Source organism: Hibiscus syriacus, unplaced genomic scaffold (genome assembly GCF_006381635.1).
Source record: "Hibiscus syriacus cultivar Baekdansim isolate YM2019G1 unplaced genomic scaffold, ASM638163v2 tig00110528_pilon, whole genome shotgun sequence".
NCBI lineage: Eukaryota > Viridiplantae > Streptophyta > Magnoliopsida > Malvales > Malvaceae > Hibiscus > Hibiscus syriacus.
The window spans coordinates 4,896,635-4,922,369 of NW_024062770.1; the positions used below are offsets into that span (position 1 = coordinate 4,896,635).

The window sequence follows — 25,735 nt, forward strand, 5'->3', positions numbered from 1 at the left end:
GAATATATTCATTAGTGATAAGTCAATGAATTACTATGTAAATACAGAGCCTAAACAAGTTCCAGAACAATTGCCTAGTAGGATCGATCGAGGAAAAGAAGGAAATATAGATGAGTGCATATACATAACATGATTATAATGATATAATTAGTTTCTAGACTTGTGAGAAGTCTAGATTCAATATTGAGTATGATTCATTTCATATTGTGAAGCATGATATGAATTCATACTATGTGCATTGTGTAACATGTTTTAAATGAATATGTATGCAAAGTTATATGAGCAATGTGATGAAGTAAGGAAATGATATGTCTATGTGTATATATATGTAATTTGGGGAAAGCCCATGTTATGTAGATGAGAACTATAGGTATAATTGGCATGCCAAGAGTAGAGGGTCTACGCGGTCTTTCGGATATATATGTATTCTTTGGAACATGTGTGAGGTATTTTGAGACACATACTTGATCCCATAGTATATGATTTTTAGGAATTATCTACGTAGTTCTTAGGGCTAATCTTATGGCACTACGGTGCAATTCTACGCGACACTTCGGTGCAATTCTACGTGGCACTTCGTGCATTTATACGAGCTGTGGTGACAGCATGCACAACCTCACAATACTCATATACCTTAGGTTCTCAGTATGGTATCACGGGCTAGTGAATTTATGAATGTGAATTTGATAAGTCTATGTAAGAATATGGTTATGATTATTGCATTGTTTACATACTATTATCATTGCAATCTATCTCATTTTGACATTTCATTATATTTTTTGTTTATTATTGCCTCACTAAGTCGATGACTTAGCGTGTGAGTGTTTCACACGTAGGATCTGATAAGTAGACGATCAAGGTTAAGGAGTTGGACAACATTACTCCTACAACTATCAGATCAGAAGCAACTTAATAGTATGTCATTTGTTATGTAAATCAGTGTTGGCATGTAATAGAATGTTAAATTGTGTATGCCTCTGAGTATTTTGTGAACTTGTATAACCTATATATATATATATCGTATTTTCTTAATATAATTCAAATTTTTATTATTTTGTTAAGAAAAGCAGCTGGACGACATTACTCCTGTAACTATCAGATCAGAAGCAACTTAATAGTATGTCATTTTTTGTAAATCGGTGTTGGCATGTAATAGAATGTTAAATTGTGTATGCTCTGAGTATTTGTGAACTTTGTATAAACCTATATATAATAATATATATATATATATATAATATATATTATCGTATTTTCTCAATATAATTCAATGTTTTGTTATTTTGTTAAGAATAATGCTTTAAAAGGTAATGTGACCTCTCGGACTCGTATCCAGGTCGAGTACGGTATTGTGTATGCTCTGAGTATTTTGTGAACTTTGTATAAACCTATATATATATATATATATATATATATATATATTATATATTATTTTCATATAATTCAATGTTTTGTTATTTTGTTAAGAATAATGCTTTAAAAAGGTAATGTGACATCTCGGACTCGTATCCAGGTCGAGTACGGGTTGGGGGTGTTACAAGTTCTTTTCCCCCTAAGCTATATATGACCTTGTTTTCTACCAAAAACGACACTACATAAGTATATCTACAAAGTTTACCTTCGAAAATGGCTTCTCTGAAGTCGCTGTTTTCTTCTGTTAATGGCCAAAACTTTGAGGGTAAGATTTTCTCCTCTATTCTCTCTATTTTTTTGGATTTTGTTGTGTATTGGGTTGCTGCGTTTCTTTCTTGCTTCCTTGTTTTCCCTTTGTTGTTCTTCTTCTTCTTTGCAGTGATGAGGTTTATATAGCCCTTGACGATACTCTGTTTGGACCGATTAAAGAGAGTACCCAAGTGAGTCATCGGAGCTACGGTGGTGACTCACCCTAGGGTTGCAATGTGTGTGGTTGGTAATCCTCTTCTAGTGCCTTTTGGAGTGCTTTGGTGAGATCTGGAGAGGCGGCAACCATCATGGCATGTACTGGTTGGAGCAACAAGAGGCGGTGGCCAAAATAGACCCAAGGGTTGCAATGATACCCTAGGGTTTCTGCTGGATGGCTTCTGGCCCTTGGATCTCCATCTGATCGTGCGGTTGAGCTAATGTGCGACGCTGGAACGTTGGTGGAAACCCTAGCTTCTGGTGGGTTTGCTCATGGGCTTGCTGGAATTGGGCCTGCTTGGTTTGTTGGGCCTGAATTAATTGTAACCCAAATCTAGACATAGCCCGAGTTGGGTTGTAACCAGTTAGGCTCAGGTTTGTAATCGGGCCTGTGTGCCTTGTAATCGGGCCTTCGGGCTTTATAAATAATAATATCTATAATATTATATTATTATATATAATAACATATATGTATATAATCATCGTCACTCGGACGAAAACTAGTGTCGACAACCGCCGTTTCTGGTCATCGTCGACCACCGTCTAGGGTTAATTTTATATTTTAAATTATTTTAAATTAAATAATAATAAATGTCATGTATATCAAATAATAATAAAATATTCAGAGTGATCAAATAGAAATAATTTGAACGTTCAGTTAGTGGATAGAAAAAATTGAAAGTACAATGAATGAAATAGAGGAGAGTAAAGTTTTGTGATAAATAATGTAGTTTATCCTTTTCTCAAAAAATGTTGTAGATTATCTATATATATATTATCTTTTAATCTTTATATTGCAGTATTATTTAATTATTTCTAATGTCAATTACATAATATATAAATTAAACTATTACATTTGAAAATGAGTTGAATTAAACAAAGCTAGGGTTGGGTAAGGTTGATGTTAGTTCTACTTATAGCATTGATATTTTCCCATTCGAAAATTTAAATTTTATCTAAAATATAAATTTCAAAATTTATCTTAATTTCATTTTTTATATGGGTAAATACAAGATAGTACTGTTTGAAGATAACTCTCAACTTTTAACAGTGAACGTTCACACCCATGATATTTATGTTGCTCAAACATGAGTTCGAAATGGATAACAACAATTCTTTTACCACATAAACCATTTAGCCGTGAAAAAAAAACTACCTAACTTCATTTATATTATAATGACTCGTCTAAATTTATTTAGTATATATATACAAGTATAGTCCCTCACTTACGCAAGGGGTTTAAAAAATCTTTTATATTATTTAATTAATTAATTTTATTTCATAAACATACAACTAATAATATTAAATATGTTAGTATATTCATAACATATGAATAGTAAAAAGGGATTATTCGATCAGGTATATATTTAAAATTATTGTTTTATTTCTATATTATGGTATTGTTTATTTAATTTTTATATAATATATAAAAGAAAATATCATAAAATTGAAAAATAAGAATGGAGTTTTGAATTATAAGATTCAAGTTTCACCTATTTTCTAAGGGATTCCTTCTTTTCAAGAATACAGTTGTTCCTTTCAAATACTATTGATAAATATTTTAATTGAAACAAATAATTTTATTAAATTGTGACTTTTTTTGTATTTAAAATGCCATTAGAGGTGCTTCCTCAATTCATATTCTCTCGTGATATTATTGCATTAGGAAGAAATGTGAACCTCTAGCTAATCTAGCCATCAATATGGTATAAATATTCTGCACACATAGACGCTAATGTATTAAGTCTTTATAAACATGCTAATTAGAACTATGACCTTATCCCACAACTTTATTGCAGGCAAGAAAAGATGGACCAAGGAGAGCAAGTAAAACAGTTCGCCCCTAAATAGTTAAAATTTATAATCCGTCCCCGTTCCTGGATTGCATTGTGTTTTAACAGTACAGTAAAATCAGCCCATCTCCAATAAAACGCCCAAATGTCTAAGCATCTGTAGTTTGGATAATTCCTGTCCGAGCAACCTGAATAATGATTTTCTTTTGTTTGAAACTTGCATAAATACATATTTTTTAGGTGCTACAAAGAACCCTTATAGATTACAATTTACAAGCAGCCTTCCAGAACTAAAAAAACAGAGTACATTATCTTACCACAAACTCTTACCAAGTCGAAACAATTGACATATAAATTGAGTACATCCTTCGAAAACTTACAGAACAAACACGGAATAAGTTTTGACTTGAGAGTGAATATGATAGGCCCCTTAATCACCAGACAAGCATCTCAGACAATTGCACTTGAAACCAAAACCTTGAGACAAGAGACTTTGTCGAGCATCATAACTCATACTGACGTCGATGTAACATATCCGAAGCTCTTCACCTACAAGATGCCAAGAACGTGTCATTCATAAATCAGGATTGAAACCAAAACCTTGAGACAAGAGACTTTGTCGAGCATCATAACTCATACTGACGTCGATGTAACATATCCGAAGCTCTTCACCTACAAGATGCCAAGAAGACGTGTCATTCATAAAATCAGGATACCTTTGAAGTGGTCCTTTGGAGCAAATGAAGACAGCTAAACAACTTCGAAAGACCAGGATAGAAAGGATTATGGAAAGCCAGCAGTACAAGGCACACCTTCATCGATGTCACGGAACGCCTTCAGTTTTGTATCAGCATTCTCTATCCACGACGTGTGTTTGGATCGTAATTCAATATCAGCAATTTCTGACACCAACAATATAGCATTGCCATGTTTCATACATGATACACCACATGTGTGATAGTTTCTTGTTATTGATAAACTTTTAAGATGGCTTCATTTCAGTTTATTTGACTGCATCTACATATTCATTATCCCAAGCTCTTTCTGCCCATTTTGATGGTCAAGTTGGTAAGCATGTTATTGAATCCGGACCGCTTTCTAGAAGAGATGTATAGCACATTTCATAAAAATTCAACCAGCACAATTAGGTAGCATTTGGAACTTCGATTTCAAAAACCGATTTGGATCCTATTGAATCTCAACCATTTAATAATGTATGTATTTCATTCTTACCATTTACATAGCAAACAAAGTCCAAATCAACATTTTCAAATTCATGTTTCCAAACGGAGAATTAAGGTTTGGTTGAGAAAGTAATCTTACACCAAGAAAATATGGATCCTTATCGGTAGACGATATGTTTTTCCTTAAAAGAGAACAAAGCTCATCCTAACTTCGATTCGTAATTGTGGCGAAAGATGTATAATGAACCACGTAGAAAACAATAATCACTGGTAGAGAAACAAGTAAACTTACAACAATCATGGTTGTAAAAGGATGGAAGCATGTAAATAGCGTTTCCAACTGCAGCTTCAGCTTCGATGGAGACTGAAGCTAATGAAAGAAGATCTTCATATGCACCTGCAGCCAATTCAATACGAAAAGCATTGATACGAATTCGTGCAAGCACATCAGTGTACCATTGTTTTGTTAGGACTTTCTTCTGTCAAAGAAAACAATTAGCATCAAACCATGAAAACAAATACGCAGAGGGAAAGAAACTCATGTATTTTTATAAGTGGAGGATACAAGATGTATGTTCATCTCCAATATTTGACTTCACCAAAGCTTTTCTTAGTAAATGGAATCCCTCTTCAATCTGAAATTATCACCATACAAAAAATTATTAGATGCCTATTAATGATTTTGTAGCATGTAAGGATCAAGAAAAAGGGTATAGAGATCCCAAAAAGTCCTTTACACAATGAAATTGGAAGAAAAAAAAACTAAGATGGCTGGGAAGGAGTAAAGACAAGAATCTCATTGAAGAATGAAGCCAAAGGAAGCACTAAAAATAGAAAAAAGTACGGGCAATTTGTTTGTTTTGGAATGAAAGAACAACAGTTTTTAAAGCTAATCTATTCATTTTGATTGACTATTAACCGGTTACCAAAGATGCTTGTCAGTTGGGAAAATGAATAGTCACTATTGATGTTCCAAAAGAGATGGATGGCTCTCACCTTTGAAATCATCGCTGGAGTTAAACTAGCTGGTTGAAGTATGTCCAGAATACCAGCAGGTGCAGCTCCTGATATGACCTTACAAGCTAACCGCTTCACTAAAAAGGGATATTTCAGACCTTGGGTGCTTAAAGACAAATTGGAAATAAGTAAATGCTTTAGCGTTTATCTCCAGCATGATTGTAGGGTTCTAAGCACAATAGAATATAAATACTTAACAAAACAATAGACTGTAGGCACATCCACTTCAATAACACTTTCTAAAGGAAAATTTTCTTCTATCAGATCTAAGCCACATTGTTGACCAAGAAAGTAACTTAGCCTAAAGATTACGATGGAAATATTTGGACTTCAATTCAGTGAATTTTACTTTAATGTAAAAAAAATTCCTTCCTTAAAGGATACTTAGATAAGAAGGTGAACAAAACGTGATTCAATCGAAAAATCGACTCAAGTAAAAAATAAATAAATAAAGTTTAAACGATTAAAGTATGAATCATCAATTCGAATGGCATGTTCCTCTACTTTAGCCCACAAATCAAAGATATTATAGGGGTTCAAGAAAAATAGTCCCGGCTTATATTTGGGTCTTCCTCTCACCATTGGAAGCAAATTGGATACCTTTGATTTCATTAAAGGTAAAGTTAGCAACCGTATCAGTGGATGGACGAAAAATCTACTTTCTCTCGGTGGAAGAGAAATCTTTCTCAAATTGTTGCACAAGCTCCGCCGAATTATGTTATGCCGTCTACCTTCTTCTGGATGGCATTCTCGATTCTATTACCTCCCTAATGAGAGCTTTTGATGGTCGGGGCGCCATGGGTCTCGTGGATGGGCTCTTATTGCATGGAATAATGTGTGCCGTGCGAAAGAGACGGAGGTTGGGCTTTCATGGTCTTTGGAAAGCGAAGGAGGCTCTCAGAGAAGGCTATTTTGGCGAGTCGGTTTCAATGTATTGAAGCAAATATTCTAGAATTCTAGAACATTGTTGAAGTAATCATCTAGAATATAGCTGAAGTAACCGACTGCATGTGTAGAATGCTGTGTGTTATAGTGCAGTTAATTTGTTGCATTCTGTTACACCAGATTACTTGCTTAGGTATGTTTCTATGCATATATAAACCATGTACTGGTTAATAAAGAGTCAAGAAGCTTTTCTAAGGTTTTAATATTCTTTGCTCAATCTAATACAATGGAACGCTTGCATCATTTGGATAATTGGGGAGGCTCCCAACCGATGGCCTTCTCCACGTCTACTTGGACAACCCGACTAGCCACCTAGTTATTTTTTATGATTGAGGGACAACCAAATGGAATCCAGCAAAGTTAAGACAGTTTTCCAAGATGCTGATGCAACAAAAATCCTCAACACCCTCATCTCTCGGTGGAGACCGATCGACTTCTGTGGGAACACAATAATGGAGGACGATTCTCGGTTAAGTCAGGTTATAACTGGCTTCTTATGAAGAAAGGCACCGCCCGTGACCCTTCAAAGATCTGGAGAACGTTAAAAAAGCTTTTACTCTCCCTAAAATTAAGATCTTTGGATGGAGTTTGCCATGATCCCCCTAACAGGAGAGAACTATTGCATGCTGATATTGGTGACAGACTCTGCACCATATGCAAGCAAGCCATTGAAACTACGCTTCATGCACTAAAAGATTACGTTCAAATCAGGGAGATCCTTTAGATTTGAGGGCTGGTGAATTGACGGGCTAATCTTGCAAAGAATGGTTCGAAAAGTTGCTTCCTTCTCTGACATATGGTTTCACTCGGTTTCTCACGCTTATCTGGAATATATGGAACCGAAGAAATAAGTTGTCGTGATCCTCCAAAGAAAATTGGTGCAAACCCATCGAAGGAGCCATTAAAATCAATGTCACGGAACTTTTCGACTTCATTCGGGGGAGGTAGCAGTAGGGATTGTGACTAGGGACTGTTGGAAGTGTAGATGGACACTCAATAATTTATAACATGAATTATTATTGATACGAAGCAAAATACGTTACAACGACGTTACCCAATATTACAATACTAGTTGCTGCTAGTTTACAAACTCCTTATAGCTTTGCTAAGCTCTCTCAAATCTTTCTAATTTTTTTCACTCTTATTACATTTCACACATTAAGCAAAAACACCCATATATATATAGATGTAATAAACCGCCTCATATGCTTCTACATTCTTCTTGCCGCCTTGAATTTGCTTGTTGTGGTGGACATCTTTGCTGCAATCTTATCTTAATTGATAAGCACTTGTATTTGCTCATGCCACGCGTTCCTTGTTGCTACCATAAGCCATTTCCCATGTGCTTTTTCTACAAGGTTCTTTTCTTTTGTCCCCACCTTTTGTTTGTCACCTTGTTATGATTTTTGCTTCCACGTTGACATGCTTAATTGTTAAGCATAACACATGTTAATTCAAGTAGCTTCTATGCAATTCTTGTCGACATATTGTTGCAAAGTTGAGTTTGACTTCCAATACTCCCCTCAAACTTGATTTTCCATTCCGAGCTTTTCTTTGAGTCGGTTTAATATATTTGCTCTCAATGGTTTTGTGAAAATATCTACTAGTTGATCTTCAGTTCTGCAGTAAATTAGCTCCACATTTTTGTTCTTCACCTGCTCTCGTATAAAGTGATACTTTGTATCGATATGATTGCTTCGGCTATAGGAGACTAGATTCTTGGCAAGGGAAATTGTAGACTTGTTGTCGACATAAATTGTAGTTGGTTCTTCTTGTGCCAAATTTAGCTCGTTCAAAATATTCTTTAACCACATTGCATGGTAAGTGCACGCTGCTGCGGCTATGTATTCTGCTTCACATGTTGAAAGAGCTACCGTTTGTTGCTTCTTTGATGACAATGAAAATGTAGCAGAGCTTATATGAAATAGATATACATATGTGTTTTTTCAATCATCTAAGTCTCCCCCATAATCACTATCAGAATAACCAACCAGCTTCGAATATTCTGATCACGTGTAGAACAAACCATGATCTGTTGTACCTTTGACATATCTCAGGATTCTTTTTGCTGCAACTACTCTGAGAAGTCTGATGGTCTCGATCCTTGCTATTGGATAAAATATTTAATCATAGTCTATTCCTTGTCTTTGCTTATAGCCTTTGACAACTAGCATCGCTTTGTGTTTCTTGACCTTTCCTTCTTTATTGGTCTTAGTCTTGTAAACCCATTTTACTCCAATTGGGTTATGACCTTCTGGTTGTCTTGTTAGCTCCTATGTATCATTTCTTTCTATTGATGCAATTTCTTCTTCCATTTGTCATCTTCAACTGCTTCTTCGTATGTTATTAGATCACTATTTACAAGTAAGCAGAAAAGTGAAACATTATTTAATTCATAATCGTTGTACCTTTTTGGTATTCTTCTCTCTCTTATGGATCTTCGAACTTCTGTTGGAGGTGCTTCAGAATTTTCTATTATGTTGCTAGCATCGCTGCTACTGCTTGACGACGATGATACATTTTGTTGAGGACCTTGATCATCAGCTTGTTCATCTTGATTTATAAGATCGTCATCTTTATCTTTATCTTCATTAAAAAATAGTCCTTCAACTTTCTTTTCCTCTTTGTTCCATCTCTAATATTCTACTTCATCGAACTCGACATCTCTTGAAATTATTACCTTCTTGGTAAGAGGATTATATAATATGTAAACTTTGCTTCTTTCATCATAGCCAATGAAAATACATTTTTCTCCTCTGTCATCAAGCTTCTTTCTAATCTTTTCAGGAACGTGGGCATATGCGATGCACCCAAAAATCTTGAGGTGTCCAACTCCTGGTTTCTGACCACACCATACTTCGTTTGGCGTCATATACTTTAAACTTTTTGTTGGACATCTATTCAATAGGTAAACTGCACACCGAACTGCTTTAGCCTAGAAATTTCTTGGTGGTTGCTTACTTTTTATCATGCTTCTTGTCATGTCAAGAATTGTGAGGTTCTTTCTTTCTGTAACTCCATTTTATTGTGGTGTGTATCTAACTATTAGTTAATGGATGATGTCATGCTCTTTACAGAATTCTTCAAATAACTTTGATGTATATTCGCCTCCTCTATCTGATCTGATTATCTTCATATATTGACCACTTTGCTTTTTTGCCATTGCTTTAAATTCTTTCAATTTTTTCAGCGCTTTCAATTTTTGTTTCAAGATATAAATCCAATATTTTCTACTAAAATCATCGATAAAAGTAAGGTAGTACCTGTTACCGCCAAGCGATGGTATATCAAAAGGACCCGTTATATCTGTGTGTACTATCTCCAGCAATCTTTAGGCATACCATGATCTACCAACTTCAAAGATTTGTCTATGTTGCTTTCTTTTAATGCAAGCCTCACATAATTGATTTGGAAGGTTGATCTTTGGTAGTCCTTTCACCATACTTGTTTTTTATAACAAATTCAATCCAGAAAATCCAAGATGTCCATATCTTAGATGTCATAACCATGAATCATCTTTGATCGCGGTCTTCATGCACTTGACTTCTCCCGACTCGATATCAATTGTAAAGAGACGATTTCGAGTCATATCAACTTGGGCTATCAATTCTCCTTCTTTATTTTTTATGGCAAGCGAGTGATTCTTCATCTGCACTTCATATCGTTTTTTCCAGGAGTTGACCAAGACTGGTGATATTGCTTTTCAAAGCAAGTACATAATAAACATCTGAAATGTATTTATTTTCTCCATTTCTCTAATTAATCATGACTTCACCTTTTCCTTTTAGTTCTGCGTGCGAGTCATCTCCGAAAGTTACTCGCCCATGGATTGTTATGCTTAACAATTAAGCATGTCAACGTGGAAGCAAAATCATAACAAGGTGGCAAACAAAAGGTGGGGACAAAATAAAAAAAACCTTGTAGAAAAAGCACATGGGAAATGGCTTATGGTAGCAACAAGGACCGCTTGGCAGGAGCAAATACAAGTGCTTATCCATTAAGATAAGATTGCAACAAAGATGTCCACCACGACAAGTAAATTCAAGGCAACAAGAAAAATGTAGAAGCATATGAGGCGGTTTATTACATATATATATATATATATATGGGTGTTCTAGCTTAATGTGCGAAATGTAATACCGGAGAAAAAATTAGAAAGATTTGAGAGAGCTTAGCAAAGCTATAAGGAGTTTGTAAACTAGCCGCAGCTAATATTGTAATATTGGGGTAACGTCGTTGTAACGTATTTTGCTTCGTATTAATAATAGTTCATATTATAAATTATTGAGTGTTCATCTACGCTTCCAACAGGGACCACCACGGAATGGTCTAGGAGGTTTGGCGCGGAAACTCGACCCCCCAAACTTCGAAATCATTCGAGGCTCTGGCCTTCACTCTCGGAATTTAAAATGGCTATTGAACATGATGGGGATAGGGTGATTGTTGAAGGAGGTCATTTCGATTGTTAACAGACTCTTTAGCCTTCATGAAGATATTTCGGTGATTGGTCTGTTGCTGAGTGAGGATCGGACTAAAATTGCAAGCCACCCCAACGATAAAGTCCATTACATTAATTGAACGATGAATCGAGCAGCGCACTCATTGGTGCAATGGGCATTTTTTAGTGTAAGTCCTTAATGGTTTTATTTTGATGAACCCAAATGTTTTAAGACTATTGGTATCTAATGAACGAATTACTTTAAAAAACAGTAAATTTACTCTTTTTTTGCAATAGTCCCTTAACTTTGCATTTCATTCAATTTGGATTTTTTATTTTTTTTTCTAATTATTTCTTCCCATAAATTCTTTAACTCATTTATACTTATCAATACTTTGTCCCAAAATACCTTTTTCAAAAAATAAAATTATATATATATATATATATTTTATAATTTAGATGATATTTGATTTATTAAATAATATTGCAATTTGAAAAAAAAAATTAGAAATATATATGTATATCTTATATGGTTAGAGAAAGTTGTTAAATTGAATCAATCATTACCATTATTTTATAATAATCATAATTAAATTTGAAATGAAACTCGAATAACTCAACTCAAATTTCATAAACGCAACTCAACTCGAAAAAAAACTTCAAATAAAGTTTGAATGATAAAGTATGACTCGTCAACTTGACTAACTCGAACTTTTTTACTCTATTTGGCTCGATGTATACTCACCCCAAACCTAACACTTGTAAATAAAGCTTGTACAATTAAGGGTCATTTATGAATGAGAAAATTCTATTATTTTCTCTCAATTTTCATGTTGAACGTGGTGTCAGAAGAAGAAAATCTAGTTTTCTTGGACTGATTTTCCTTTCAGAAAATCTAATTTTTTTGCCCATTTTTTTCTTTCTTTCTTTTTTGATAGAAGTAGGAGGCCTCATTAAAAACCTCCCTCTTAGTTGGCTCTTGAAAAGAGGCAACTAGCGAAAGGAGAAAAAGAGTACCTCAATTTATTGATAAGTCAATAATTACATAAGATTACACCATTACACTTGTAACAACCATAAACAACCAAACCCAATTACTATAGGTAATAAAAAACCAAAACACTCATCCAATCCCCTCCTTAGCTAATTTATCTGCCTCCCAATTACAGCTCCTAGGAATCAGTCTAACAATAATTTCCCTAGCAGAAAGTAAGGACCCAATTTCCCCGACCAAAGAACTGAAAAACAGAGGAGCAGAACACGGCAACAAAATCCAATCAACTACAGATTTGCAATCACTCTCTATGATCAGTCTTCCTTTCAATTCCCAGGAAGATGAAAGAAAAAAATCAATGTTTCTTTCAACTCAGCCAAAGGAGGACCTGGTCCAACACCATTAGAGAAAGTGGCTAAAGTAATGCTATTAGAGTCTCTTCCATCCACATTAAATTTGAATAAATCAACTGGTGCAGGAAGCCAACATTGGACCTTAATTCTATTAACAATATGAGTAGGAATCCTGTCTGCAAGAGATGGGTCCCCAATTAGTAAATCAGCCTGAATAGGAAGAAGAGGAAACTTAGCTAAAAACCACTTAGCCAGCCTAAATTTAGAAATGAAGAAGAGTGAATAACTGTCGAGATTCCAGTTATCAAACACCACCGAATTCCTAGCCTTACATACTGACCATAGGACAACTCTCAAGATAAACTTCCAAATTGAAGAATAAGCCCTTAGATCAAACCAAGAACTAAACAGTGAATGGGGGTCTTGAGTTAGAACTGAAGAGATGTCCCATAACCTTAGAAATCTATTCCACAACTCCTTTGCAACTGAGCATGTAATGAAAAGGTGATGGATAGTTTCTTCATGCTTGTGACATAATGGGCAAAGAACATCTTCCAAGGGAACTCCCTTTTCTTCAAGTCCACTCTAACTGCCAGTTTATTATGGGATATTTTCCAAAGAAAGGTTTCGACTCTTGGAGGAGCCAAACCTGACCACACCCACTTGTTCCAATTGAAAGTATTTCCAGATTTACATGATAGAGTCATCCTGCAAGACTTAGCCGAGAACAAACCATCACCCTTCCCCGGCCATGCAAGAAAGTCATCCACTGAATCAGACATAACTATATTATTGAGCAAAGACATTAAAGCAATCCACTGATCTAATTCCCAATCACATAAATTCCACCTAGATTGAATGATCCAAACCCATCAATTACTTTCGAAGCATCCAAAATCAGCCACTTTACCCCATTTATTGTTAGATAAAGCAAAAATCTTGGGAAATTGGTTTTTTAAGGTTGAATCATTAACACAAACATCGTTCCAGAATGATATTGACTTACCATTCCCCACTTGAATATTAGAATGAGACCTCAAACACTCTCCGATCTCGTCATTTTTCAAATAATTATTAACAATACCTTTCCAAATCCATGAGTCTAGAGGAGAAACTGCCTTGTTAATTGATAGAGACAAATTACTAACATTATGTTTACTGCAATGCATCTTTTTCCATTGAGTGTCTTTTTCATTTGCAAATTTCCACACCCATTGACCAAGCAACACTCGATTAGCCAAATTCATATCTAAGACTCCCAATCCCCCATCTTTATAGGGTTGACACACCACTCTCCAATTAACCCATTAAATACGTTTCTTTGTTGGTCCTTCCCCCAAAAAAATTTAGCCATCAAAGAATTAAACTTCTGATTTACCTTGAACGGAATTCTGAAAATAGAAAGGAAAAAAATCGACAAGGAGGACAACGCCAATTTCAATAACACCAATCTTCCCACCATTGACAATGAAGATGCTTTCCAACCAGCTAATCTCTTGTTAAACTTCTGGATGACCGGCTCCCAAAGAACCTCTGAATTTTTCTTTGCCCCTAATGGTAATCCAAGATAAACCGTAAGAAAAGATCCCACCACACATCTCGCCTGAGCTGCCTATTCATTTAAGGTGACATCCTCAATATTAATGCCATACAAATTACTCTTAGATAGATTCAGATGAAGCCCTGACATTAGACTGAAAATCCTCAACACTCTCCTGATATTAAGAATATGAGTAGGAGAATCTCGGTAGAATAATATAAGATCATCGGTAAATTGTAAATGTGTACGCTGGAAAGGATTATCAGGTGTCGTAACCGGTTTTCGCCCGAGTATGAATTTTTACTTGGCGGGAAAAATAATGTGGATAAATGGTTTTTATTGAAATATTTTGGGAGTCGCCACCGGCCTTTTGGATCAGGTAGGTCGAATACCTAAAAATCCTCTTTTAAAAGAGTTTTTAAGAAAACATCAGTTAAAAGATAAATCGGTCTGCGTTTAACCAAAAATTCGTTATTTTTAATAATAAAAAGGGATTCGTGGTCGATTACGTTTAGGGAAGGATTAGCACCCCCACAACGCCCAAAATTTGTCATTGTCGATTATAAATTGTCTCTAATATTAGAATTTAAGAATTCGAATATAAATTTAATTTATGATCCTATTATTTCGTATTTTAATCGAATAATTCTAAGGAAGAAAAATATATTAAATAATTTTTTATAAATTATAAATAAAATATTTATTTATTTAAAACATCATAAAGGAACATCTAGTTGCTTTAATACTGTCATTTCTTAATATTTGAAAAATAAATAAATATTAAAAATAATAATTTTTCCTAAGAAAATAATTTAAATAAAATAACAACAACAACAATGAAACCCTATTCCCATATGCAATGGGTAAGGGGAGGTAGGGTAGTAGGCTGTCTTCAACGCCATGTTGAGAGCAGCTTCCGTGGAAGACCTCCAGCAGTCATATAAATTACAAATAAAAATAAAATGCAATGCATGTATAAATAAATAAATACATAGTTGACCATTTTTTTTAATAAGCAGTCTTCTTATGCGAGTCTGTAATGGGAAGTAATCTCTACAAATAAATCACTGCATAAAAATCTCTGCAATATAGACAGAAACATAAGATCCGACTAAATTTAAAAAGAGGAAACATGAAGAGAATGATACACAGAAGTCAACGATAGCAAGCTACGAGAAGGAGTAAAGTCAAATGTGTTAAACCTAAACTAAGGCAACACTATTCCGCTACCCTAGATCTAAGCCTTCATAAATTCCACTGACAAAAAATTGAAGAAAGTAGAAGTCAGTGAAATTACTACAAATGCATTAAAAAGAAGACATAGATGTTATAACCTATGACTGTGACCCGCACTACTCGGCTACCCTGGTCTTAAGTCTCCATACTTTCCTATCAGAGGTTATGTCCTCGGTAAGGGCTAAATCCCTCAAGTCAGATCTCAAGCAGTCTTCCCACTTCCGCCTTGGTAGTTTTCTCCTTCTGGCACCGTCGACTATAATCAACTCTACCCTCCTGACCGTATCCGATGATTGTCGCCTAAGGACATGCCCAAACCACCGTAGTCTTCCCTCCCTCAATTTTTTGGATACAGGCACCACCCCCAAGGACGTCCTAATAGCAGAGTTTGGTGTCATGTCCCACAGAGTCCTACCACATGCCCATCGAAGCATTCTCATTTCTACGGCCTCCATTCTCCTTACGTGATCCTTCTTGATTGCCCAACATTCTGATCCATACAGCAGTGCTGGTCTTATTGCCATTCTATAAAATTTTCCCTTAAGTTTTAGAGGCACCTTTTTGTCACACAAAACTCCAGTAACAGCCCTCCACTTTAGCCATCCCGCCTTTAAACGGTGTGTCACGTCATCATCAACACCCCCATCTTTATGTATCATAGACCCTAGGTACTTGAAACAATCCTTTGAGGGGAGAACGTGTCATTCTATGCAAACTTCTACATCTTCATCGTTTTGTTTCCCACTGAAGTTTGAACATAAATACTCTATCTTTTCAATATTGATCCTTAGACTTTTTTCTTCCAAAGCAGTCTTCCAAGTAGCCAGTCTATTATTCAGCTCAGTTTTTGTTTCAGTAACTAGGACAATGTCATCAGCGAAAAGCATACACCATGGAACACCGTCTGGTGTCACACAATAGATGTCGTCCATAATCAAGGCGAATATGTAAGGGCTAAAAGCCAACCCCTGGTGGAGTCCGATTTCCATCGGGAATGCCTGGGTGTCACCAACTGTAGTCCTGACGTATATAGTAGATCTACAGTACATATCACGAATCGCCCGGATATAAGCAGTTGGGATCCGTCTCGTTTCCAAGGTCTTCCAGATCGTATTGCGGGGAACGCTATCATACGCCTTCTCAAGGTCAATGAACACCATGTGAAGATCTATATTTTTTCCCTATATTTCTCCATAAGCCGTCGAAGTAGATGAATCGCCTTCATAGTAGACCTGCCTGGCATAAAGCCAAATTGGTTTTTTGAAACCTTAGTAACCTGTCTCAACCTAGCCTCTATCACCCTTTCCCATAGCTTCATGGTATGGCTGAGTAGTTTAATACCTCTGTAGTTGCCACAGTATTGGGGATCTCCTTTATTCTTATAGATTAGTATCACCGTAGACTCTCTCCACTCCTCTGGCATCTTGGCAATCTCTAAAATAATATTAAAGATGTTAGTCAACCACTAAACTCCCTCTTCTCCTAGGGCCAACCACACAGTGATAGGAATTTGATCTAGACCGACAGCTTTGTCCCTCCCCATCTTTCTAAGAGCCATTTTGACTTCATCAAACCCAATCCTACTTGTAGGGCAGTCATTGGTCGTAGTATGATGGTCGGTTGACCCATCAACAGTACTATATCTACAGGGAGAGACACCGTCATTACATAAGCCAAAGAAGTAACTACCCCAAGCTCTCTTAATATCAACATCTTTCACTAAAAGAACACCATTGTTGTCCTTAATAAACCTAATGCTACCTAGATCTTTTTTCCTATTCTCCCTGGATTTTGCAAGCCTGAAGATGTCGTTTTGTCCTTCCTTGGTGTCTAATCTCTTGTACATTTCCTCGTATGCCTTATCCTTTGCTTTAGCCACTGTTATCTTGGTTTCCCGCTTTGTCTCCTTGTATATTTATTTAGCTCTCGATCTTTCTTCGTCGTCATTGCATTGTAGCAACTCCTTGAAGCAAGTTTGCTTAGTTTTCACCTTAGTTTGGACTTCGTCGTTCCACCACCACGATTCTTTATGTTCCTTAACCTTTCCTGTAGACAACCCAAGGGTGTTTTTGCCCACCTCTCTGATGGAATTTTCCATATTTTTCCATAGCATATCTGTATTATTTGCGTTTGTAGCTTCAAAAATTGTATTAGATAAAACCTTACTCCTAAAGTCATCAGCTGTCGCTCCATGTAAGTTCTTCCAAAGGATCCTAGGTTTACCAAGTTTAGCCCTCCTATACGTGCTCCTCTCGTGACGTACCTGGAACACCAAAACCAACAATTTGTGTTGTGATGCACATGCCTCTTCAGGGAACACCTTACAGTCAATGCAAGCTCATCGATCCCGATTTTGAACCAGGATGTAGTCGATTTGGGTACACTGTCCCCCGCTATGGAACGTAATCAAGTTCACATTTCTCTTGTTAAAGAAGGAGTTAGTGACCACCAAATCGTGTGCAGTAGCAAATTCAAGCAACGTACGTCCCTCCTCGTTCCTACTACTAAAACCGAAACCCCTATGAACATCGTCATACCCATCGATTGCACTACCTATATATTCATTGAAGTCTCCCCTTATGAAAACTCTTTGGTCCTCCGGAATGCTCCTAAGTACATCATCTAACTGATCCCAGAAGCAACGTTTCTCCCCCTCCCCTAGGCCAACGTGTGGGGCATACACTGAAAAGATATTCATCACTTCCGCTTCTATAATAACCTTTATCATCATGATCCTATTCTGGTATCTACAAACTTCAACTACATTTTTCTTGAGCCTAGAGGATACCAAGATACCCACCCCATTTTTAGCATTATCTGCGCCTGAATACCACAACTTGTACTCATTACACTCTCTAGAGCAAGCCCCTGTCCACCTAGTCTCCTGAATGCATGCAAAATCTATTTTCCTATTACTAAGTACGTCGGTCAGCTCCAGCAGCCTAGCATTTAATGTGCCTACATTCAACGAACAAACTCTAAGTCTAGTCTCCTTGTCACCACTCTGTCGAGCCCTCCCCCTATACGCCCTATGGAATCTAAAAGAAGAACATGACCTCAAGTAATCATCTATAGCCGAAGCTATGAGGAACTATGAAAAATTAATCCAAAAAAGACAGAAGATGCACCAATAAACACTAGAGAAAAGAATATGGAACTTTTCAATCCGAGCTGCAAATTTCAATACTAACAATGAAGATCTACTTAATCCCAGTTTTCTAGAGAAAATACTCTGGATAGTTACAAACTTTTCAAAAATCCTACCATTTGTAACATACTAAAAATACACATAAAATGAACCCATTTTATCCATTTCGTTTCCTATTCAAAAACAATAATTTTTATAAATAAATACAGCAAGGTTAGTTTAACTAAGATGTAAATTAATTAATCCCTCAAATCTTAAACTAAAAAAAGGCTTTAAACAAAGGGGGAAATCCAGTAATTAAGGGCGTGAACTGATAAATCTCAAACACCAAAAACACAAAAAGCATAAATAGGAAACATATCAAATCCAGATCTCATACATTAAAATAAATCCAATAAACACCAAATCCATCAAAACATAGATTCAATTTGAAATCAATAGAACACACACACCCAAACGAAAAGCCAACAAATATAAGAAGAAGAGGGATGGAAAAGGAGCAAACTTAGAGTAGACGAAGGGAGTCGATTTTCACTTCCAGATCTGTGGAATCTGACCTGGGCGAGATTTGTGATACTTACAGATGGTGCAGTTGAAAGTAACAGACAGCAGACCGCAGAAAGCAAAACTCAAAGAAAATGAAAAGCCTACCACTCGAACCTTGCTGCAGAAACCCAGATGTGAAACGATGAAACGTTCAGAGTTGCAAAAGAATAAAGAGGGAAGAAAAGAATAAATGCATGCTATAAAATAATTTAAATAAAACAATATGTATTTTCTGGTTTTTATAAGTAGGATATTTATTTATTTTTAAAATATCAGAATATGACATCTAGTTATATTAAGACTGCCCTTTTCTTTTATATTTAAAAAATAAATAAATATTAAGAAGAATATAAAGATTTTCCTAAAAATAATGAAGTAAATATATATATATATATATATATATATATATATATATATATATATATATATATATATATATATATATATATATATATATATATATATATAAGAAGGATATTTATTTATTTTTAAAGTACCAGAATAGGACGTCTAGTTATTTTAAGACTGTCCTTCTTGAGTATTTAAAAATAAAAAAATATTATTATTTAATCAAATTATAAAATTATTATATTATATTTCATATAAAATATTAATGAATAAAAACCAAAATAATAAAAAAAAATTAATTACTAATTTAAACATATTGAAAAATAAATGACAATAAAATAAAAAAATAGAATAAAATTGCAATAAATAATGACTAAAATAAAAGAAATTAAAACTACTAGATCGAATTACAAAATATAAAAATTAATGTAAATAATTCGAAATATCATAAAGTATAAGTATTAACATTATAATTTAGCCTATGTTAATTAATTCGGGATATAAATAAAATTTATTAAAATTAATATGGGCTAAATAGGTTATTTTACCTTAAATATAAATATAAACTGGTAATGACTAAAATATAATGAAATAAAATTAGAAGATAGAATTAAAACATATAAAAATTGATTTTAGTGGCTAAAACGGAAGTTTACAAACTTCAAAGGGCTGCGGAAAGGGTTTTACCACTATGAAATTACACATATACCCCTCCCCAAAACGACATCGTTTGGGAGGGGTATAAATACCCCAAATGGTCGACCCTTCGGGCCATTCTTCTCATTTTTCCTTTTCTTCTTCTCTCTCTAAGAGAGAGAATTTTAATTCTCTCTCGCCTCTCTCTAAAAGGCTCCACCCGGTGGGAGCCCGGTCACTGGTCGGCCGCCTCACTCCGGTGCCGACAGTCCCCGTCGGCCACCGTGGATGGTGGCCGGAAATAAAAATTTTTACACCAAAATTTTCCTATTTTTCCCTTGAACTCGAATCTGAGTACCTTTAGTACTAAAACCACCTTTAAACCCGTAGATCTAAGCAAAACCAAATATTTTACCTCAATTTTTCGGTGGTTTCACTGAGATTTGGAGGCTCTGATGAAGGTAAGTTGTTTCACTTTCACCTCTTTTCTTTCGGTTTGTAGTTGTGGGTTGATTATTTTTTGTTGGTGTCTTGCTTTTTGTTGTTGTTGTTTCCTGTCCTTGGTCTCTGCTGTTGGTTGCTCTCGGTTTCCTCTCGTTCTTTGCAGGTGGTGGCTTTTTATAGCCTCGTCGGATCTTGCCTCGGACCGGTCACAAGGGTTGAGTTTGGTGAGTCACCATAGCTATGGTGGTGACTCACCATAGGGCTTCAACGTGGGGTTGCTTCTGGAGTCTTCGGCGAGACGTCGTGGCAGTGGAAGAGTTGGTCGTGGTGGTGGCAGCAACTGGTTGGGTCACCTGGCAGTGGAAAATCGGTTGCATGGTGCATCAGAGGCGGCTGGAGATAGTTGAGGCGGCTGCAGATAGCTGAGGCGGTGGCGGCGCTAGGGTTAGAAACCCTAGCAGAAATTATACAAAACCCTAAAGGGTTTGGGTCATCTGTTGGGCCAGATTGACTTATGTTGGGCCTGTGTTGTAAACGGGTCGGGTTTGTATATTTTGGGCCTGTAAATATATATATATTAATAATAAAAGTAATAATATGAAAAAATTAATGTTTACATCAAGCCTACCAACAACAAACCCTTCAAATAGTCCAAGATCAACAACTTTAAGCAACATTAAATTAAGAAGTTCCCCAACTATATTAAAGAGAAGAGGGGGAAAGACTACAACCTTGTCTCAACCCTTTACCCATCGAAAATTCGTATGTTGGACTTCCATTCACTAGAACCGAGATTGAAGCAGAAGATAGACAATACTCAATCCATGAAATCCATCTCTCACCAAAACTCATGACTTTCAATAATCTCAAAAGAATCGGCCATTCCACCGAATCATATGCTCTGCGAAAATCAACTTTGAATACGACCTCATTCCTCCCTTGTTTCTTTTCTTTTTCATCAAGGCTAGAAGGTTGCAGGGTTGTGTAACTGGATCTGCCAAGACACCTGCACCAGATGCCTCATCTTTTGATAAATGGGATTCGGAGAATAATCTCGTCTGGTCTTGGCTCATCAATTCGATGGAGCTTAATATTTCAAAGACATGCCTATTGATTAATGCAGTGACACAAATATGAGAAGCGACAGCTCTTACATACTCTAAGATTGTAAATGATGCACAAGTCTATAAAATCCGTAATAAAGTTCGAACACTAAGCAATGTGAGTTGTCGATTGCACCATATTTTTCTGAGTTAAGCAGCTTATAGCAGGAACTAGATTACTACCAGGACCAACAGGCAGATAGTACAGGAAATGCAGTTAAATTCAAGCAATTGATTGGAAAGGAAAGAGCCTGACTTCCTCGTTGATCTAAATAATAAGTGATCAGATAAGGGTTTAGGTACTTGGAAGGACACCGTTACCTTCACTTGAGGAAATATTTGTCCATGTTCAAAAAGAAAAAATCGTCGGAGTGCTATGCTCTACACAACACCTCCTGAAAAAGTCGGATTGCTTGTTACTGGGCACAATAGCAACCGAAAGCCAAAAATCCAAAAAAGGATCACTTGTTTTACGAGTATTATGGGAAATCAAGGCATGCTAGGGAGACCTGTTGGAAGCTACACAGTTGACCTATTAAAGGAAGGGGCAGAAAATGAGCTGGTTTCACTCGTAGTCAAGCTAATCTGTCTGGAACCACGGGGTCATCTAGGGAGACAACTTTTATTGAGAATTTTTCTGCATATGAAATTCAACATCTCATACATCTTCTGTCTCAACTTGGCTCCTCTTCCAATATAACATCCAACTTTATCAGTCAGATAATGCTTTTAAAGCTCATAAAAACTTTGAATCTTGAATTATTGATTTTGGTGCAAATAGACACATGACAGAATCCTTTAAAACCTTAATTACTCTCCAGCAGAGAAGGGTTACAAGCGCTATCATCCTTTCTCCCGGAAGTATTTTATCAGAATGGATGTTACTTTCAGTGAGGATGAATTGTATTTTAGCATAATTCAATCACCTCTGCAAGGGGAGAACGGAAGAGAAGAGATGATTCCTGTCTCTGTTTGTCTAGAAGTTTTTTCCCCTAATTATTGAGTTCTTTTCCTAATTAAATTTGAACAGACGTCACTATATCTTTCCCTTTTAATCCCATTAATAACAAGAATCTTTCTGTAACAACTCCCCATTAGATGCAGCTAGTTTGTTAATTTACTAAATTCCTTAAAGCCAAACCCCAGTCTTCTGTAAACCAAATAATTTTCAACTTTTGCTAGCCTAAGTCCAGAAAGTGATTACTGTAAACTTATTCTCTCTATCCTAAAACATGAAAGAACAAAGAAATGAAGCATACGAAGCAGAATTGCAGATACAGATGAAGCAACAATCGAAGTGACACCCTAGTGAACTGTAAAGGTTTCTAAGCAAACTTTCTTACCTGCAGTATTCATCAAATGCTAGCCAATCTGCTTTCTTCTCGACATCATAAAAAAACCAACACCCAATGTCAAGTAAGGCCCAAATTAACAATAGTATAAGAACAGAAAGACACTCTTTTTTGGAGGAAGTGTATAAATTGTTATCTACTTCAATGTTTAAAACAAAATTACAATTAGTATCAGTAGCCCCTAAAGGTGAAAAAAAATCTGAATATTCGATTTTGCATAAAAAATATTCGAAACTGGATTTGGAAAAAATCGATTTTTTAAACTGGATCGGATATTTAAAAATCGGATAGTATAATCGGTTTGAGAAAAAATTGGACGATCGGTTTTTTTATCGGATTAAAAACCGGATTGAAAAAAACAAGATAAAAAACTGGTTTTTACCCGAAAAAAATTCGGTCTGAGGTTTTAAAAATTAGCCGTTAATATAGCCGTTGGGGTTTTTTGACCGTTTTTTCTTTAAAAAATCATCATTTTACCACCCTAAACATGTATAAATAGGTTGAGGATGTATTTGGTTGATTACAACTTTATCAAATCTAATTACACAACACCTAAACATCTCTCAAATCTTATTTTTGTAATTTTTTGTTTATCATGATTACAAACCGGTTTTTTATATTAGGTTTTTTTCAAAAATTGATTTTTTTAAACCGAAACTGGTTACACTATCCGACCCTCCAAACCGATTAGGATCCGAACCGATTTTTTTTAAATCTAATTTTTTAACTAGGTGAAAAAATCGTATCGATTTTTATCCGATCCAAATCAATTTTTTATCCGACTTTGTGAGTGTCTACCCCCATTAGTGACTTCTTTATGTTTTCAACTTCTAATTAGTTTTCATTTAATATGGCTTGAAGTTATATAATCAAACAATTGGTAGACACCCAACTCAAACGATTTGCCCAAACTAACCTTCAATAAGTGGTTACTAAATCAAAAACCCACATAAGAACCATTGCAAGAAGAGCAAACCCATTTAACCTTGGAGCTTTCTTTGCAATTTTCAAAGCAAAAAGCAAACGTCTTGAGGTTGGGATCCAGTGAAAGTTTTCATCTTTTTGAGATAAAAGTAACATACAGTGTCAATAGCAGAGAGAGAAGGATAAGATACAAAGGGTTTAGCAGTGTGGATGGTGTCCCCGGCACCGATTCTCCGAGTGGCGAACACACCTCTACCTGCTGACTCTGTGAGTGCAACTCGGATCGGAGGTGGAGATGGTGCACTCGATTGCGACTCATTGTTGTTAGGTGGGGTAACGGTGGCGGCGGTGGAAGAGAATAAAACGAGGGCGTTGGGATTATAAAGGGTCCCCACAAAGTCGAAGCTATAGGTGACGTTCTCATATTGTTTGAACGTTGAAGACAGACGAAAAGAAACGGCTATGGCTGTAATGTAATGTAACCGTTAACAATCTCCTTTATAATTGTATCAACTTCTTCAACCTACTTTATGTACCGTCTGCAAGGCCTTCACTTTTTCCTTCTCAAGGTCTTGAGTTCGTTATTTTACAAGCAAGAACAAGAACATCATCAACACCTTCCTGTGTCTCTAAATTGAAATTTTTTCTAAGAACTCCTGAAATTTGATATATTTTCTGGGTAAATTGCAACTTTAGTATTCAAACTATCACTTTTGTTTTGTTTTAATTACTCAAATATTCTTTCGAAGTCATACCCAATGTTTATTTTGATTTCATTTTGACCGTTCTTTGTTAAAAATTAATGGTGACACTGACATATCACCATAAAATAAAAATAAAAATAATATCATGTCATTGATTTTGTTAAATTTTTATGTAGGTGACCAAAATGAAAATAAAGCGTAACATTATGTATGATTTTTAAAAAATCGATAATCAAAACATAATAAAAGTGATAATTAGAATACTAAAAGTGTAATTTACCCATTATTATTACTGACAATTAAATAAAAATATTTAAAAGGATCTTGTTAAATTTTTACATCACATACCATTGAATTTAGGCAGTGTATCGTTTATTTTTTAATATCACTAATTACAATATTAAACTTTAATTTTAATTTTAATTTTATCGTCGAACTATTAAAATTCAAATAATATGATGACATAGATATAAAATTGTTTTAAACATCAAAGTTTAGAGATGCGGTCACGACATTAAATGTTCAAATAATTTATTTTTTGGAACCACTCTTTTTTTAGTTGCCCAAACAATCAATCATCACCCACCATTGGTTGTCTTTTATGATAAGATTAATTTCATAATGTTTGTATTTTACTACTCTTTCTTTCTTTAAGATTGATTTTCACAAAACACACTTAAAACTGTAAAAAAAAAACTATTATTTTTAAGAGTTTAAGGTTTTCTTAGATTTGAGAAGTTTTGAGTGTTTGTTCACAGTAAGACATTATTTTGAGAAGAAAATTAATATATCTCAAAATTAATTTAACCGGGCAATCATCATAGGAGATCAAAATATTAATACGTCAAACCTTTAAATATATTTTTTATCGATTTTGAGTAGGTTTCGTAAAAAATCAATTATAAGAGAACAAGAAGTAAATACAAATGTCTTGATATTCATCTTGGTGCAAAAAATGACGATGTTAGATAATGATTAGCTGCTTACAAAGATCATAAAAGTTTTAGTGCAAAAAATTGAATTCTTCTTAAAATTTAATGACAAATATACCTTTAAAATTTAGTGCTTAAAACATCGTTTTAATAGTATGAATGAAAATAAAAGTTAAATAATATAAAAAATTAGCTGACCCTATTCTCATATGTAATTGGGTGA

General features: G+C 35.2%; 1 protein-coding gene across 1 annotated transcript; it reads right to left on the reverse strand.

Annotated features, from left to right (window-relative positions):
- Positions 1 to 3,929: 3,929 nt before the first annotated feature.
- On the reverse strand, positions 3,930 to 24,352 carry LOC120130235 (histone-lysine N-methyltransferase ATXR4-like; the record flags this gene model as incomplete). Its single annotated transcript, XM_039147514.1, has 8 exons — positions 3,930 to 4,217; positions 4,481 to 4,542; positions 4,820 to 4,829; positions 5,145 to 5,324; positions 5,418 to 5,487; positions 5,849 to 5,975; positions 22,944 to 23,056; positions 23,978 to 24,352. Coding segments are annotated over 8 exons (1,056 nt in total), but the record flags the coding sequence as incomplete, so codon positions are not given.
- Positions 24,353 to 25,735: the final 1,383 nt, after the last annotated feature.